Source organism: Cryptomeria japonica, chromosome 1 (genome assembly GCF_030272615.1).
Source record: "Cryptomeria japonica chromosome 1, Sugi_1.0, whole genome shotgun sequence".
NCBI lineage: Eukaryota > Viridiplantae > Streptophyta > Pinopsida > Cupressales > Cupressaceae > Cryptomeria > Cryptomeria japonica.
The window spans coordinates 117,295,651-117,310,368 of NC_081405.1; the positions used below are offsets into that span (position 1 = coordinate 117,295,651).

At 34.8% G+C, this 14,718-nt stretch overlaps 1 protein-coding gene across 1 annotated transcript; it reads right to left on the reverse strand.

Annotated features, from left to right (window-relative positions):
* Positions 1–6,297: 6,297 nt before the first annotated feature.
* Positions 6,298–13,434, reverse strand: LOC131026862 (laccase-11-like). The gene is made up of 5 exons (XM_059208485.1): positions 13,283–13,434; positions 12,716–12,960; positions 8,400–8,528; positions 7,124–8,050; positions 6,298–6,392 (listed from the first exon to the last, which is right to left on the reverse strand). Exons 1-5 carry the CDS (start codon positions 13,432–13,434, stop codon positions 6,298–6,300), a joined length of 1,548 nt encoding a protein of 515 aa, XP_059064468.1.
* Positions 13,435–14,718: the final 1,284 nt, after the last annotated feature.

The window sequence follows — 14,718 nt, forward strand, 5'->3', positions numbered from 1 at the left end:
AAACTTGGTAAGATAAGATCTTATGACAACGAACAACTTTCTAGAAAGATTCCCTAGGACCTAAGTAAACTTAAGCATGCAAATATGACTCTTTAGTGAACTAGATAGGTAAAATATCTTATTTGAACCAACAAAAGATACATAACAAAGTGGAATCAACCTAGTGAAAGTTTTGAAAGCAATTGAATAACTGTTTGCAAGGTTCCTAACAAAGGTATAATTTAAGATGATGTGAAGAATCAAATAATTGAATATTGGATTAGTTACACTCATGTTGCCTCTATTTGGACAAAATTGTATATAGTAGGTGAATATGGCATTAAGATTAATCATACAAAATATTTTATAGATATAACTCAAAATGATTTCTTTGAAACATTCAAACAATAAATTCCACAATTAAAGATTTCTCAAAAAATATTTTGGTTGTTAAGTTTCTCCTTTTTTAATATAAATAAAATACATCAATCATGTTGAATTTGATCTCTATCTGTCACAAAACGTATTTATCTATAATTATTTAAATAGGAAAATAATGCTTATTTTTCGATTATGAAATGAAATAGAAATTTTAAGTGAAATTAGATGATAATGAAACAGAAATTTAAATGTACAATGGAATGATTTAAATTGATTTCCTTTTTGATATGTAAATGCAATTGAATGATCAGTATTATTTTATGAAATTGGGGATCGTCATTGCTAATGAGTAATCGAGTGCAAGTGAATGCAGGAACAAGTGAACGTGGATGAAGGGGAGAACATGTTTCAGGTCGATTTGTTTTAACCCTTGGACTTCAGTAGAATAGATGGAATCTCACACACCACTTTATAATGCATATGTGCATCTTGCAAAGATTTAAGATTTACATGACTTAATTTGGTGTTGGATCAAATTCAAAGAATGAATTCGTATAAGTAATCGTAAATGATATTCCTTTATTTCAAAGAGATTTATTTTTAATATTTAAAAAAAAAAAAAGATTGATTATGCATATTGATCGTAGATATATATGCATTCTTTATGTGCAGATAATGTATAAAGGGATGAAATATCGTGCTTATTTGTTCACTTTTGTATTTGATAATCACACTCACACACACACACACACACACACATATGGGTAAGTGCACAAAGATGGTGGTCAAAAAGGGGGGTATAAGTGGACACTTTTTTTCTAAAATCAGGTGAACCTAAACTTGGAGGCAAAATTTGAAAGTCATCCACTCAAGATATGAAGATAATAAAATAACAAATATTGTAGTACTCTAAATCTAGTTTCCAAACTACTAAAATTTTTAAAAATTAGATATGATTAAGGGGGTCAAATCCTTCACGCACGAAAGAAAGACCCTGGTTTTTTAGAAAAACATAACATAGTGTCTGACGTGCGCATCAAAAAAGTCATAGTTAGATTTAGTATTTTGACAAATCCTTTGGCAGAAAAATAGTTAAGAGTGAGAACTAGAAGATGTGTATTTTATTTAATTTTTTGTTGAGTATTTGTTTTTTATGATTTTTCCAATTGAGCACATCCTGAAAAATTAGGTACCTATTCGTGCGTGAAGCATAAGTTGCACTAAAAAAATCAAAAATACAATTTTTTTTTAAAATTGTAAAGAATCAAGCGCACTACAATAATATATATTTAAAAAAAAATTTGGATAGGTATATCAAAAGTTATTAAAAAAATGGTGCATGTATGTCTATGAGAACTATGGAGACACTAGTAAAATAAATTCAATAATAAAATGTTATTGTTGTTCAAATTTTAAAAAAATTATATGGTTAGAAAGCTCAGAAGATGGGTGAAAATATGGTGGCAATTTTAGAAATACCCAATTGATGAAGTGTAAACCAGATGATGACAAAGTCGAGAAACCAAGTTGATAAAATAAAACACGTCAAAAAGGAGGGAAATGAAGGGAAATCAAACTTCCAAAGCATAGCTTTGTCATCCAGGTATATTTCCAAGCCTAAATAGTCAAAAGCGGGTATGGGGTACCTATGGTATAAAAAGTGCGTATGGGGTACTTATGGTGTAAGAAGCGCATACGCTTACGCGCTATTTTTACTATAAAAAGCGCGTACGTGCTATTTTTACTATAAAAAGCGCGTACATGCTATTTTTACTATAAAAAACGCGTACGTGCTATTTTTACTATAAAAAGCGCGTACGTGCTATTTTTACTATAAAAAGCGCGTACGTGCTATTTTTACTATAAAAAACGCGTACATGCTATTTTTACTATAAATAATGTGTACGCGCTTTTTATGTTTAAATTTTGGGAGTATGTATAGTATGATATTGTATATATACATATAATATTTAATTTATATATAATAAATAAATATATAATATATAATATTTATATATATATGTATATAATAATATATAATATATATATGTATATAATAACATATAATATATTAAGTATATATACACACACATGTGTGTGTATGTATATGTATTGTCTCCCTCTCTCCCCCTCTCAAGCACGTACAAGGTCTCCCTCTCCCTCTCCCTCTCTCACTCCCTCTCCCTCTCTCCCTTTCTCCCTTCCTCCATACCCCATCTCTCTCTCTCTCTCTCTCTCTCTCTCTCTCCAATATATCTTCTTTTTGTTTGCATATAGATGAGGCAATAAGAAGACTGACGAGGTTTTTTTTTTAAAGAAGATAGGATATAAAGTAGAATGTTTGAAGAAGATGAACGTATTGGTTTCTTTGGATCATGTGGATGTATTGGTTGGATAATATTTATGGGTTGTATGGTGTACTAAGGGGTCATATGGTGTCTTATGACCCCTTAGGAGTCCATATGACCCCTTAGGTGTTGTTATGGGTCATATGGTGTCCTAAGGGGTCATATGGTGTTCTATGATCCCTTAGGACACCATATAATCCCTTAGGACTCCATATGGTGTCGTTATGGGTCATATGGTGTCCTAAAGGGTCATATGGTCATATGGTGTCCTAAAGGGTCATATGGTGTTCTATGACCCCTTAAGACACCATATGATCCCTTAGGTGTCATTAGAAGTAGTGTTGTTTTCTAAGAGGTCATATGGTGTCCTCTGACCCCTTAGGACACCATATGACTCTTTAAGACACCATACGACCCATAACGACACTATATAGTGTCCTAAGGGGTTATAGGATTCCATATGACCCCTCATGACACTATACAACCCATAAAAACACCATATGGTATCCTAAAGGGTCATATGGTGTTCTATGACCCTTTAGGACACTATTTCATGTTATTATAGGTCCTATGGTGTACTAAGGGATCATATAGTGTCCTATGATCCCTTAGATGTTGTTAGGGGTTATATTATGATCTAAGGGTCATATGGTGTCCTATGACCCCTTAGGACACCATATGGTGTCGTTATGTGTCTTATGGTATCCTATGACCCCTAGGACACCTTCTGACCCCTTAGGACTCCATATAGTGCAGTTATGGGTTGTATGGTGTCCTAAGAGGTCATATAGTGTTCTATGACCCCTTAGGACACCATTTGGTATCATTATGGGCCGTACGGTGTGCTAAGGGGTCATATGGTGTCCTAAGGAGTCATATGGTGTCCTTTGACCCCTCAAGACACATGCATGGATCCCTAGGATATCATATGACCCCTAAGAATACCATATGACACGAAAAAACACAAAATGGTGTCCTCCAAGTTCAGGTTCTCCTACAACTGCTTAGGACACCATTTGACCCCTTAGGACTCCATATGGTGTCGTTATGGATCATATGGTGTCCTAAGAGGTCATATAGTGTTCTATAACCCCTTATGACACCATTTGGTGTCATTATGGCTCGTATGGTGTGCTAAGGGGTCATATGGTATCCTATGACCCCTTAAGACTCCATATGACCTCTATGTGTCGTTATGGGTCATATGGTGTCCTAAGGAGTCATATGGTGTCCTATGACCCCTTAGGACACATGCATGGATCCCTAGGATACCATATGACACCTAAGAATACCATATGACCCTAGAGAGGGAGGGAGGGGGAGGAGAGAGAGGGAATGGGAGAGAGATACACCTAAGAGAGGAGGAGAGTGGGATAGAGAGATAGAGACTGAGAGGGAGAGACAAGAGATAAATGAGAGAGAGAGGGGGGGGAGACAAAGATAGAGAAAGGAAAAGGGAGGGGGAGAGAGAGATGGAGAGAGAGAGAGAGAGGGAAATAGAGGGATAGATAGAGATAGAGAGCAACATAGAGAAGGGGACTCAGAGAGAGAGAGAGAGAGAGATGTGGATAGAGGAATTGGGAGAGAAAGAGAGACCTAAGAGGTGGAGGGAGGGAAGGTGAGAGATAGAGAAAGAGAGGGTGAGAGATAGAGAGAGTCTGAGTGAGAGGGAGGAAGGAGAGTACAAGAGACTAGAGAGAGAGAGGTGCAAAGAGAGGGAGATAGTGAGAAAGAGAGGTAATGAGAAAGGGAGAGAGGGAGGGGGAGGAGAGATGGAGAGAATGAGAGAGAGATACACTTGAGAGAAGGAGAGAGTGAGATACAGAGAAAGAGGATGAGAGGGAGAGAGTTCAGAGAGAGAGAGAGAGAGAGAGTTAAGTGAAAAATAGAAGTGGAGGGGGGAGGTAGGGAGAGAGTGGGAAAAAGATACACTTGACAAAGGAGGAGAGTGAGATAGAGAGATAAAGGCAGAGAGGGAGAGAGACTTGAGAGAGAGAGAGAGAGAGAGAGAGACAGACTTGATAGAAGAGGAGAGAGAGAGAGAAGGAGAGAGACTTGAGAGAAAGAGAAATGGAGCGAGAGGGGGAGAGAGAAAGAGAGTTAGAGGGAAAGAAATACTTGACAAAGGAAGAGAAAGGGAGGGGGAGGGAGAGGGATGGAATGAAAGAGAGATATTGAAGAGAGGGGAAGAGAGTGAGATAGAGATATTTGAGAGAGGGAGAGAAAGAGAGGGATATATAAAAGAGAGAAAGAGGGTGAGGGAGATGAGAAAGAGAGGGAGAGATACCCGAGAGGGGGAAGAAAGTAGAGAGGGAGAGATACCCGAGAGAGGGAGATGTGTAAGAGACAAAAAGGTAGGGGTTAAGGAAGAGAGAGGGGGAATGTAGGGAAGAGATGAGAGAGATAATGCTGATATAAGCATGCTGATTACTGAAATTTGACTAAGTCTGAAATTTATAAGAATACTCAAAAAACTAGAATTTGCATTATAACTCTTAGAGATCTAGAACCACTCTCAAACATCCTGACAATATATACATAAAATATAACTTAAAGTATAAGTGACATTTCTCTTTGTCTTTTACTTAAATGTCACTTTTACTTAAGTAGAAATGTCACTTATAATTAAATGTTATATATATATATATATATTCCTACCGAAAAAACTAATGGAATGCTAAATAAATTACATTTTATTGACAGACAAACGCATACGTGGTTTAAAAACTAAAACCGCGTACGAGGTTTTTAGTTTCTAAACTGCGTATGTGGCTTTAGTTTTAAACCGTGTATAGGGTTCTTAGTTTCTAAACCGTGTATGCGGTTTTATTTTTTAAACCACGTATGCGGTTTTATTTTTTAAACCACGTATGCGGTTAGTATACTTTAAACCCTGTACACGGTTTAGCTTTAGTTAGGCTTGACAAAACGAGCCTAAACGCATACGGGGTTCTTTAAATTTGAAATACCACGTGCGCATTTTGTTGTTTTTCATGATTTTTTTGGGTGTGTGCACGTTTTTGACCACCATCTTTGTGCACATACCCATATATATATATATATATATATGTATGTATGTATGATACCAATTGGAATATACACATGTACATATGTATATAATTATACATATATACTTTTAAATCATGAAACTGAATTATTTAACTTCATGCATTGCCTTTTATATATATATATATATATATATTGGCGGACATAGCAATGAATTTATATTGAATGCAAATCCCATCGAATTGAATGTTTGTATTGGTTCATTGGAACGAACTGAATGCCAACCCAAGGTGGGCACTGACCAAACGCTCAACACTAAGTTTCCCATGCCACCACTGCAGAAAACAATAGTGGTGGGCATTGCATGAGCTATTGGTATATCGCCTACTCCCAATCTTGGAGTAGAAAATAGATAACACACACTTGTTTTAAAGGGGGGATTATGATTATGATTATTTTCGGTGAGGAAAAACAAGAAAGAAAAAAGGTGATATAAAAGAGATAGAAGGGAATTTGCATGCAGTGAAGAGGGTTCGAGTATCCAGAATCGAGATTAGTAGATTTCAATAGCTTGCGATTTGGATTATAAAGAATTCATTGGCAAAACTTCAATCAATTTCTCAGGTTGGTTTCGAAATAATAGTACTTTTGAAACTGAATAATTTAAATTTGATAAAACTGTAGAATCATTTGTTGAAATTCTAAGAATAGTAGATTGTATTTTTCTTAAAATATAGGCTTTTGTATATATATATATATATATATATATGACTATTTATTTGTTTATATTGTGATTTTTTGTTAGAAAACATGAAATATAACACACACGAAGAAAATATAGATAGAAAACCCTGAGTATATCAGAGTATTTTTCCTTTATAAACATAAAAATGGATATTGGTGTATTTATTCAGATTTATAAATACGTGTATGTAAAAATCAGAATGTAGGAAAACTTGAAACATAGACAAGTAATTTTCAGAATGAAGTATTTATCCAGAATATTATGATATGACTGTTTGGATGAATTTACCATAATTAGGGAAGGAAATTTGTTATTTTCTTTTGGCATGTGTAAATTTGTTATTCCACTATCTATAATTTTAATTAAAAAAAAGGGTTCTTTCCCAATTTTGGACTTCATGCAAATTGATTAGACTTAGTGGGAGGAGTTACATGCAAGGTGGTGGAGAATCCTCTAGAAGCTTCTTATTCTTCCTACGACATGTGTCATAATTGGATGAGGAAAACTAAATAAATAATTAAGAAAAAATGTATATTTTCCATGTGTGTGTGTGTTTTATTATTTTATCCTTTTATAATATTCATTCAATCATTTAAATAGCTTAACCAAGGAATATAATAGAGTTTGTATTTTAAATCCAAAAGTGATAAAGGAGGGTTGTGACACCCACCTAGATTATCTGCTCTGAATCGAATAGCAGTCCATCCTCCTGTTGGCACTCCCACTGTATTACGCTCTAGAGGGTCTACCAAATTGAATTTGGCTGGGTCCTTATTTGGGTTGTAGTTACCAAAACCTGACCCAACAATGAAAAAATTGAAGCCATGGAGATGAATTGGATGATTATCAACTATAAGAATGCTGGTGTCCTGAAGCACCAACTGAACTGTTGAATTGTATGTCAAACTAGTAAGTCTTGTTCCTTTGGATGTGAAGATGTTCTTAGGTGGTGTGCCTGTGTAATTGAAGGACGTGGGAGGATTATCTGGAAAATCTTTTGTGAAAACTCCACTGATGTTGTAACAATGTGCTTGCAAAAGAGCAATCGTGGGCATGATAAAGCTTACATTGTTGATTGAAGCAGATGCACGGTTGCCATTAACACAAGTTGGGCATGAATCCAATGCAAGTCCTATTGTGAACAGTAGATTTCGGTCTACTGTCTTAGGGACTTTTGCAGGAAACGCTACAGAATTCAAGCTTTTAAGGCTATTGCTGAAGTTGGTATAGAAAGCAGTATCGTTTATCTTAGGGATTACAGGCTTTATGGGGTTGGAAGTATTGGGTGTTCCGATGTATTGAAGTATTCCTACTGCAGTCATGTTGTCGACTGGGATGGGGGCGTCCATGAATGCTCGGACTGCCATGAAACATCTTCCTGCTTTCTTGTCTGTGTTCAGGAGAACATTTGTTGTCTGGCCAGGAGAAATGGCTATTGCCTGGGTCTTGAATGGCTTGGTGTATACTGCGTCAACTTCTACCACTGTTAAGAGATGGTTTGCTATGCTGAAAAAAACTTGATCATTAAGTGCAGCGTTGATGAATCGGAGAAGGTAGGTTTTATCAGATTCTACTGCCAAAGCATAAGTATCTGCAACCATACACTATCAGAGAACTTAGAGCTAACACAAACTTAACTTTATAAGGGATTTTGAATTACTATAAGTCCTACTACAACAAACAATGTTTTATGTATTATAAATGTGCATGATTTGTAAACAATGTGTTGAAAGTTTATGGCTTATAAGTAATAAAACCTTATAAATATATATGAATAAACTAATTAGATTTGTGTACTAGTATGCTGTGATCAACTTTTAACAGGGAAGCTTGGGTGAATGTAAAGATTATTCTAATTGGTGAATTTAAACTGAATTTTGATTAAGTTTCTTATAAAGTTACTAAAAATGTAATAAAGATAAAAGATAAAGAATTGTTGCCTTTAGTAGAACAATTGAAGAGAGGCCCGGGTTTCCCATTAATGGTGTGAGCGTCTGATGCATTTGGTGCTCCTCCTGATTTGAGAGCCTGATTTATTACAGCTTCTGTGTCTGCATTCCACCATTCCCCTATACCATTGAAGCAAAAGATACAAAATTATGCATTTCATCTCAAATTATGATGCTGTTAAAGTCAGATAAAATAATCTCATTAGTAGAGATGTTACATGAATTTGTGATTTGAAGAGTCAAAACAACGAGATGGGAACAAGTTACCATACAAAGCAATGATCCTAATTCAAGAAAAGAGTTGGTATTATGGTTGGATGAAAAGTGTTAGCACAACTTATCATGCAGTCTTACCCGTGATTTATGGTGATTTTGATTTGCATTGTGGCTTATGTTTAAGCTAACCAAGGAGTTCTTGTTTTTAACTCCCTCTTCATCTTCCAGTTTTGTTTCATGCAAACAGTTGTTGATCTTTAGAAATTTCATGCATCTCATGCATAATTTCTGCTCCTGTGATCTATATAATTTGTAATTCATACAAATTTGTAATAATGAATATGATTGAATTGCATTCATTTAGTTTTGATTTTTTTCTCTATTTTTCTTGCAAGTTTTGCTTCTTTCTTTTTTGCTAGATCTATTTTATTTTGCAGGGATAGCTGCAAAATTCTACATGTTATCAGAGCTAGCTTGCTAGAAAGAAGAAGCATCAAGCATATTTTTGAAGATTACCATTATCATGGAAGCTGATGTTGATCTCTATTTCTAGATGCATGCATATTCTTCCCCTAATTTTTGCATGCTCCTTGATTTTTTTTTTCCTATATTGATTTTTTAAAATTTGTATGTGCTTTGCAAGCACTGCATGACAAAGATATGGAAAATTTGGGGCTTTGTAAAAAAAAAAAAAAAAAAGAACTTTTGGAAAGTTTACATGTGGGTTTTACTTTAAAATGCATTTAGTATAGGTTTCTTTCAATAAGTTTCTTAATAAAATAGAAGATTAAAGTTGCTATGCACTCTTCCTCCAATTGACAGCCAAAAATGTTCTTTTGTTCTAAATTCTTGTCTACATGAGATTCCAATGTTGCAATTTAGTTTGCTCCTAGAGATTCTTTCTAGTAGGGTTCCTAACTACATGAGATTCCAGAGTCACATCCTCTGAGTACTTCTAGAGTTTCTTTCTAGTGGGACATTATTGAGCAATGGATAAACAATGGCATCATCCCAACCAGAGGTCATCTTTGCAGTTCTTCAGCTTGAAGCACATTTCTGCAGATTCATATCTTCCTATCTTCAGATGGTCAGTTTCTGTATTCAGAGACCGTGTACCTGTCTGTTCATCCATTTGAGCAATACAAAATATGTACAACTGCATTTTCAAAGTATCTCAGAAGTACTCATGCAGTGGTTTCTATGACTCTGATACAATCCTATTGCAGTGTAGATTCATTTGTAGTTCTTCTTCATCGGCAATTGCAGCTTTCTTCTATAGTTCAAATAATGGTTAGGAATTACTCTCAGTTCCAGGTGTTCTCCTTTCTTCTTTGTAATTGGGTTCTTGATTAGGCTTTGTTGCCAAGACCCATATCTATCCTTAGTTAGGCTTAAGGGGGGGTGTTAGCACAACTTAACATGTAGTCTTATCCGTGATTTATGGTGATTTTGATTTGCATTGTGGCTTATGTTTAAGCTAACTAAGGAGTTCTTGTTTTTAACTCCCTCTTCATCTTCCAGTTTTGTTTCATGCAAATAGTTGTTGATCTTTAGAATTGTAGAATTTCTTGCAAAACAAAACTACAGATCTAGCTAGAAAGCAAGAAACAAAACTTGCAGAGAAAAGAAGAAGAAAAACAGAAAAGTTGAGAATGAAATTCTATTAATTCATTGTTATTTACAATCTGTTAAATACAGATTTATACAAATAATATCCACCACATGAAATATGAAATCAGCAGTGAAAGAGGCAGAGATAACAACTAATTGAATTAGTTAGCTTATGATTCGCAATTTGCATGGAAGACAAATCCATTATCCTAATTAGAGGACAAAGAGAAGACTAAAAGTGATCCATCGTTCATGAAGAGAGAAAGGATCATGCAAAACTAATGCTAACACCCCCCTTAAGTCTAACTAAGGAGATATAAAAGAAGAAAGAAAAGAGGAAAGAGGTAAAACCCAGTGGGAACAAAACCCTCCCTCAAAATTACAGAGATACAACTATATGAATTGCAAAAGAACATCCTTTGAAATACAAGAAAAGTGTGGACAACTATCGAATGATAACTGCCATAGTGCTGAATGTAGAACCTCCTCAAAAGCCAAAATGATGACCAAGATCAAGAATTTGCATGAGTGCCCTCAATGACACTACTCGAACAATAACCAGATCACAAACAAAGGCAAAAAATATGACATTCGAAGATGCACGTGGCACATGAATCTGCATGAGTGATCCCAACGACACTACTCAACCATGCAAGATGAAGTTGCTAGTCGAAAATACAGGTGCCAACAGTGAACTGATCAAACTTGAAACAAAACCAAGAAGCATTAGCACTAACAATATAAAATCTCCCTCATAATATGACAAAGGAGAAACAAGACAGGTCCATTGAAATGATGTGTCACAAAGGAGAAGATGAAGATGAAGGCAAGGCCCATGCAAAAAGAGCATGACTTTGACCTTGACCTATTTGTGAGGAGAAGGCTGAGTGGCTGAAATGTGATGCTGCTGCATGGCCTCTTCTAAAGCTTCAAGTCTCTTCCAACACCTATTGATTGCATGTCCCACCTTTCCACAAAAACCGCAAGGCTCACCGGACTTCTTCTCTATCTTGGATTGTGAATTGTTCTTCTCACTTGTATGCACAACAAGTGCATGAGCTTTAGAATCTTTTAAAGTACCCATCTTTATGAGCTTATCCTGCTCATGTATCAGACACTCAATGAAAGCATCGAGAGTGGGCATCTTCCAACTTGCTCCTGTTGTAAGCCTAATTGTGTGAAAAGAAGAGACAAATACAGCATAATTTGGATCCAATTTTGACAAAATAGCAAGAATTAATTTGTTTTCTTCCTTCAATTTGTCAATTCCACATTCTTTTAGCTGGAGTAATAAGGCCTTGAACCTTGTGAAAAAGTCTTGAATGTTTTCAAAACTTCTCAGATCTAATGAGCTAAGCTCATTTTCTAGAATGTGACCCTGCATCTCATCTTGCTTCCCAAAAAGAGTCTTCAGCTTAGTCCAAACTTCAATTGGATTTTTGCTTTCTTCAACATGAAACAACAATTATGAAGACATGGATAAGCATAATAGACTGAAGGCCTCATCCATCCTATTGAAATATTTAGACTTTTCAACTGCTAGATTGGGTTCAACCTTTGTATTCATAACTATTCGATAGAGGCCTCTACTTTAGAGCTGAAGCAGAATCTTTGGCTTCCAATCAAAATAGTTGTATGGTGTGAGAATAGCAGAAGCCGAGAACTCCCTTTTTCAACTTTGATCTTCTATATCTGCAACAAACAAAGATTTATTTTTCCTTTCTAGCACCTATTCTCTGATACCATGTAGAATTTCTTGCATAACAAAACTACAGATCTAGCTAGAAAGCAAGAAACAAAACTTGCAGAGAAAAGAAGAAGAAAAATAGAAAAGTTGAGAATGAAACTCTATTAATTCATTGTTATTTACAATCTGTTAAATATAGATTTATACAAATAATATCCACCACATGAAATATGAAATCAGCGGTGAAAGAGGCAGAGATAACAACTAATTGAATTAGTTAGCTTATGATTTGTAGTTTGCATGGAAGACAAATCCATTATTCTCGGAGAGGACAAAGAGCAGACTAAAAGTGATCCATCGTTCACGGAGAGAGAGAGGATCATGCAAAACTGACGCTAACAAAAAGTACGTTCAAAATACAAACAACTCACAGTAGTTAATTATAGATAACATCAAATGGGTCTTATAAAATTTATTTATATTTTTAAAAATTTATTTAAAATATGACAATAGACATTAAATTTTTAAAATAAAATTAAAGCATATAAAATAATCTTTATTTTGTGTAGTAATTTGTTCTTTAAAAATAAAAATAAGATCAAGATATTTAACCATTTAAATATCATTCTACAGTGAATTTTTTTTTATCAGATTAGATAAAAAAGAAAACATCAACCTTATCCTTTTTATTTTTCTTACACAAATGAAAACGATGTGCCCTTATAGAATTATATTTATCGACATAACTATAACAGTGTAAAGAACTAAATAAGTTATATCAACCTAAGCTTACCTAAAACCAGGGTGACTTCCTTGTGAGGTTTTGGGAAAGGATATGGTACATGTTTCTTTGGCGAGATGACAATGGGGCCATACAAAGTTGCACGTAGCCACATAATATGGGCATGATAGAACAATGTTCCTCTTTGCCCAGTGATTGTAAAGTTGTATACAAAACTTTGGCGTGTTTGAATAGGGCACTGTGTGATGTATGCAGGTCCATCAGCCCACCCAGTCCTTAACTGTCTGATTCCATGCCTGCTCACATATAAACCAAACTCAATTATAAGTCTCAAATCATGAAAAAAAAACAAGATTGTTATATTTTATCTATTCGATTGTCTTAAAAAAATAAAAATTTAGCATCATAATTTTGTGTCATAAGTCATCATCAGGACGAGAGAGAACTTAAATAATTATAAAATAATAATTCATGTAATATAATCCGAAATATTGATACTAATTGTTTTTACACACAACTAAATCTAGAAACATAAAAATAAAATAGATAATTGCATGATCTGTTACTGTTCTTGAACAATTGACTGTATGCAAAGACTTATGAACTACTAGTTTTTACCAGTGTATGGTAACGTTGTATTTCACATGATTTGTTACATTGACTAGCACTGTGTCACCCTCTCTTGCATATATTGTTGGGCCTGGATATCTCCCATTCACTGTCACAATGGGCTTTGTGTGGCATAAACGTGTATAATTCTTGAGTCTCATCTGCAGTACATAAATCAGATAGAACCCATCAGAAAAAAGAAAATGTACCATGTGATATTAGTCTTAGAAATCAACTACATAAATTTACACCAACTTACGGTAAAATTATAATGCCTGGTTTTTGCCTCGACAGTAACAGACAGCAGAACAAGTATGACAAAACACAAAATTATAGTAGTTGAGAGTACTACCATTGCTAGATTTCCTTGGCAGACAAACTATATATGGTTAGCTAAACAGCATACAATCAGATCAGTTTGAAGGATGGTTGGCTTACATCAATGACAACCCATATATATACAAAATCTCACATCTGGTAAATGTGTTCTTCTTGAGAAACTTCCAGAGGTAATATCAAGTCGGTACAATGTCAAAAGATTACTTTAATCTCACACATGAGTTAACTCATCTCATGTTTTAAATCTGATTTTTCTTTAAAAAAAGGTTGATTTTGAGCTAACTCCATTGATTTTTGGTGGTTTAGCTATTTGCGTTGTACGACACGAAAGCACTTTGGTAAGTGAAACTGGTGTCATGTCTGGGGACAAATCAAAAGAAAATGCTCTAAGTGATAGCTCCTTTTTCTATTAGGTGTTAGTAAATCAACTGGTTCAGTTATTCTATCCTTGTTAAATGAGGTATGGGGTTTATGATAGGGAATTGTAGATAGAGGATTTGACATTGAAACAAGTTTTGGCTTCTCTGGATGGTGAAGTGTGATTATGAATGATACTACCAAATTGGTTACATGGTTGGTGGCCATGATCAAGCATTTAACAACCAGGCAACCCTGGCTATGCCCTATCATTTTTTATGTGGGGATATATATTTAAATAATTCAATATCTACTGTGTCTGCTGAACGAGGCTTTTTAGACTTTGTATATAGATTATTAATGTGCTTAGTACAGTTCTATATATCTATCTTTCATTAATATCATGACTATAATATATTTCCCATTTACCAGACAACAAAATATTTGTCTGTGGAATCATCTTGAGAGTAAATCATTTTCTAATCATTAGTATGCTGTTGAAATAGGTCTATGATTAAACATAGTGGGTTATTAATATTTTTGAAATTAGAGAGTTAAAAAAGTTTATGGACCTGATGAACGTGAGGAGACTACTAAACAACTCTTGAGCATAAACTTAATATTCTTTTCTGTTCTTTTACTCATCTGGGGTTTGTCTTTAGGTAGAAACACAGTTCTTCCCCGTACTACAGAGAAACATTTTGTCAACTATTTCTTTTAGTTATAAGTTTCCCGGCTGGCAAGCGAGT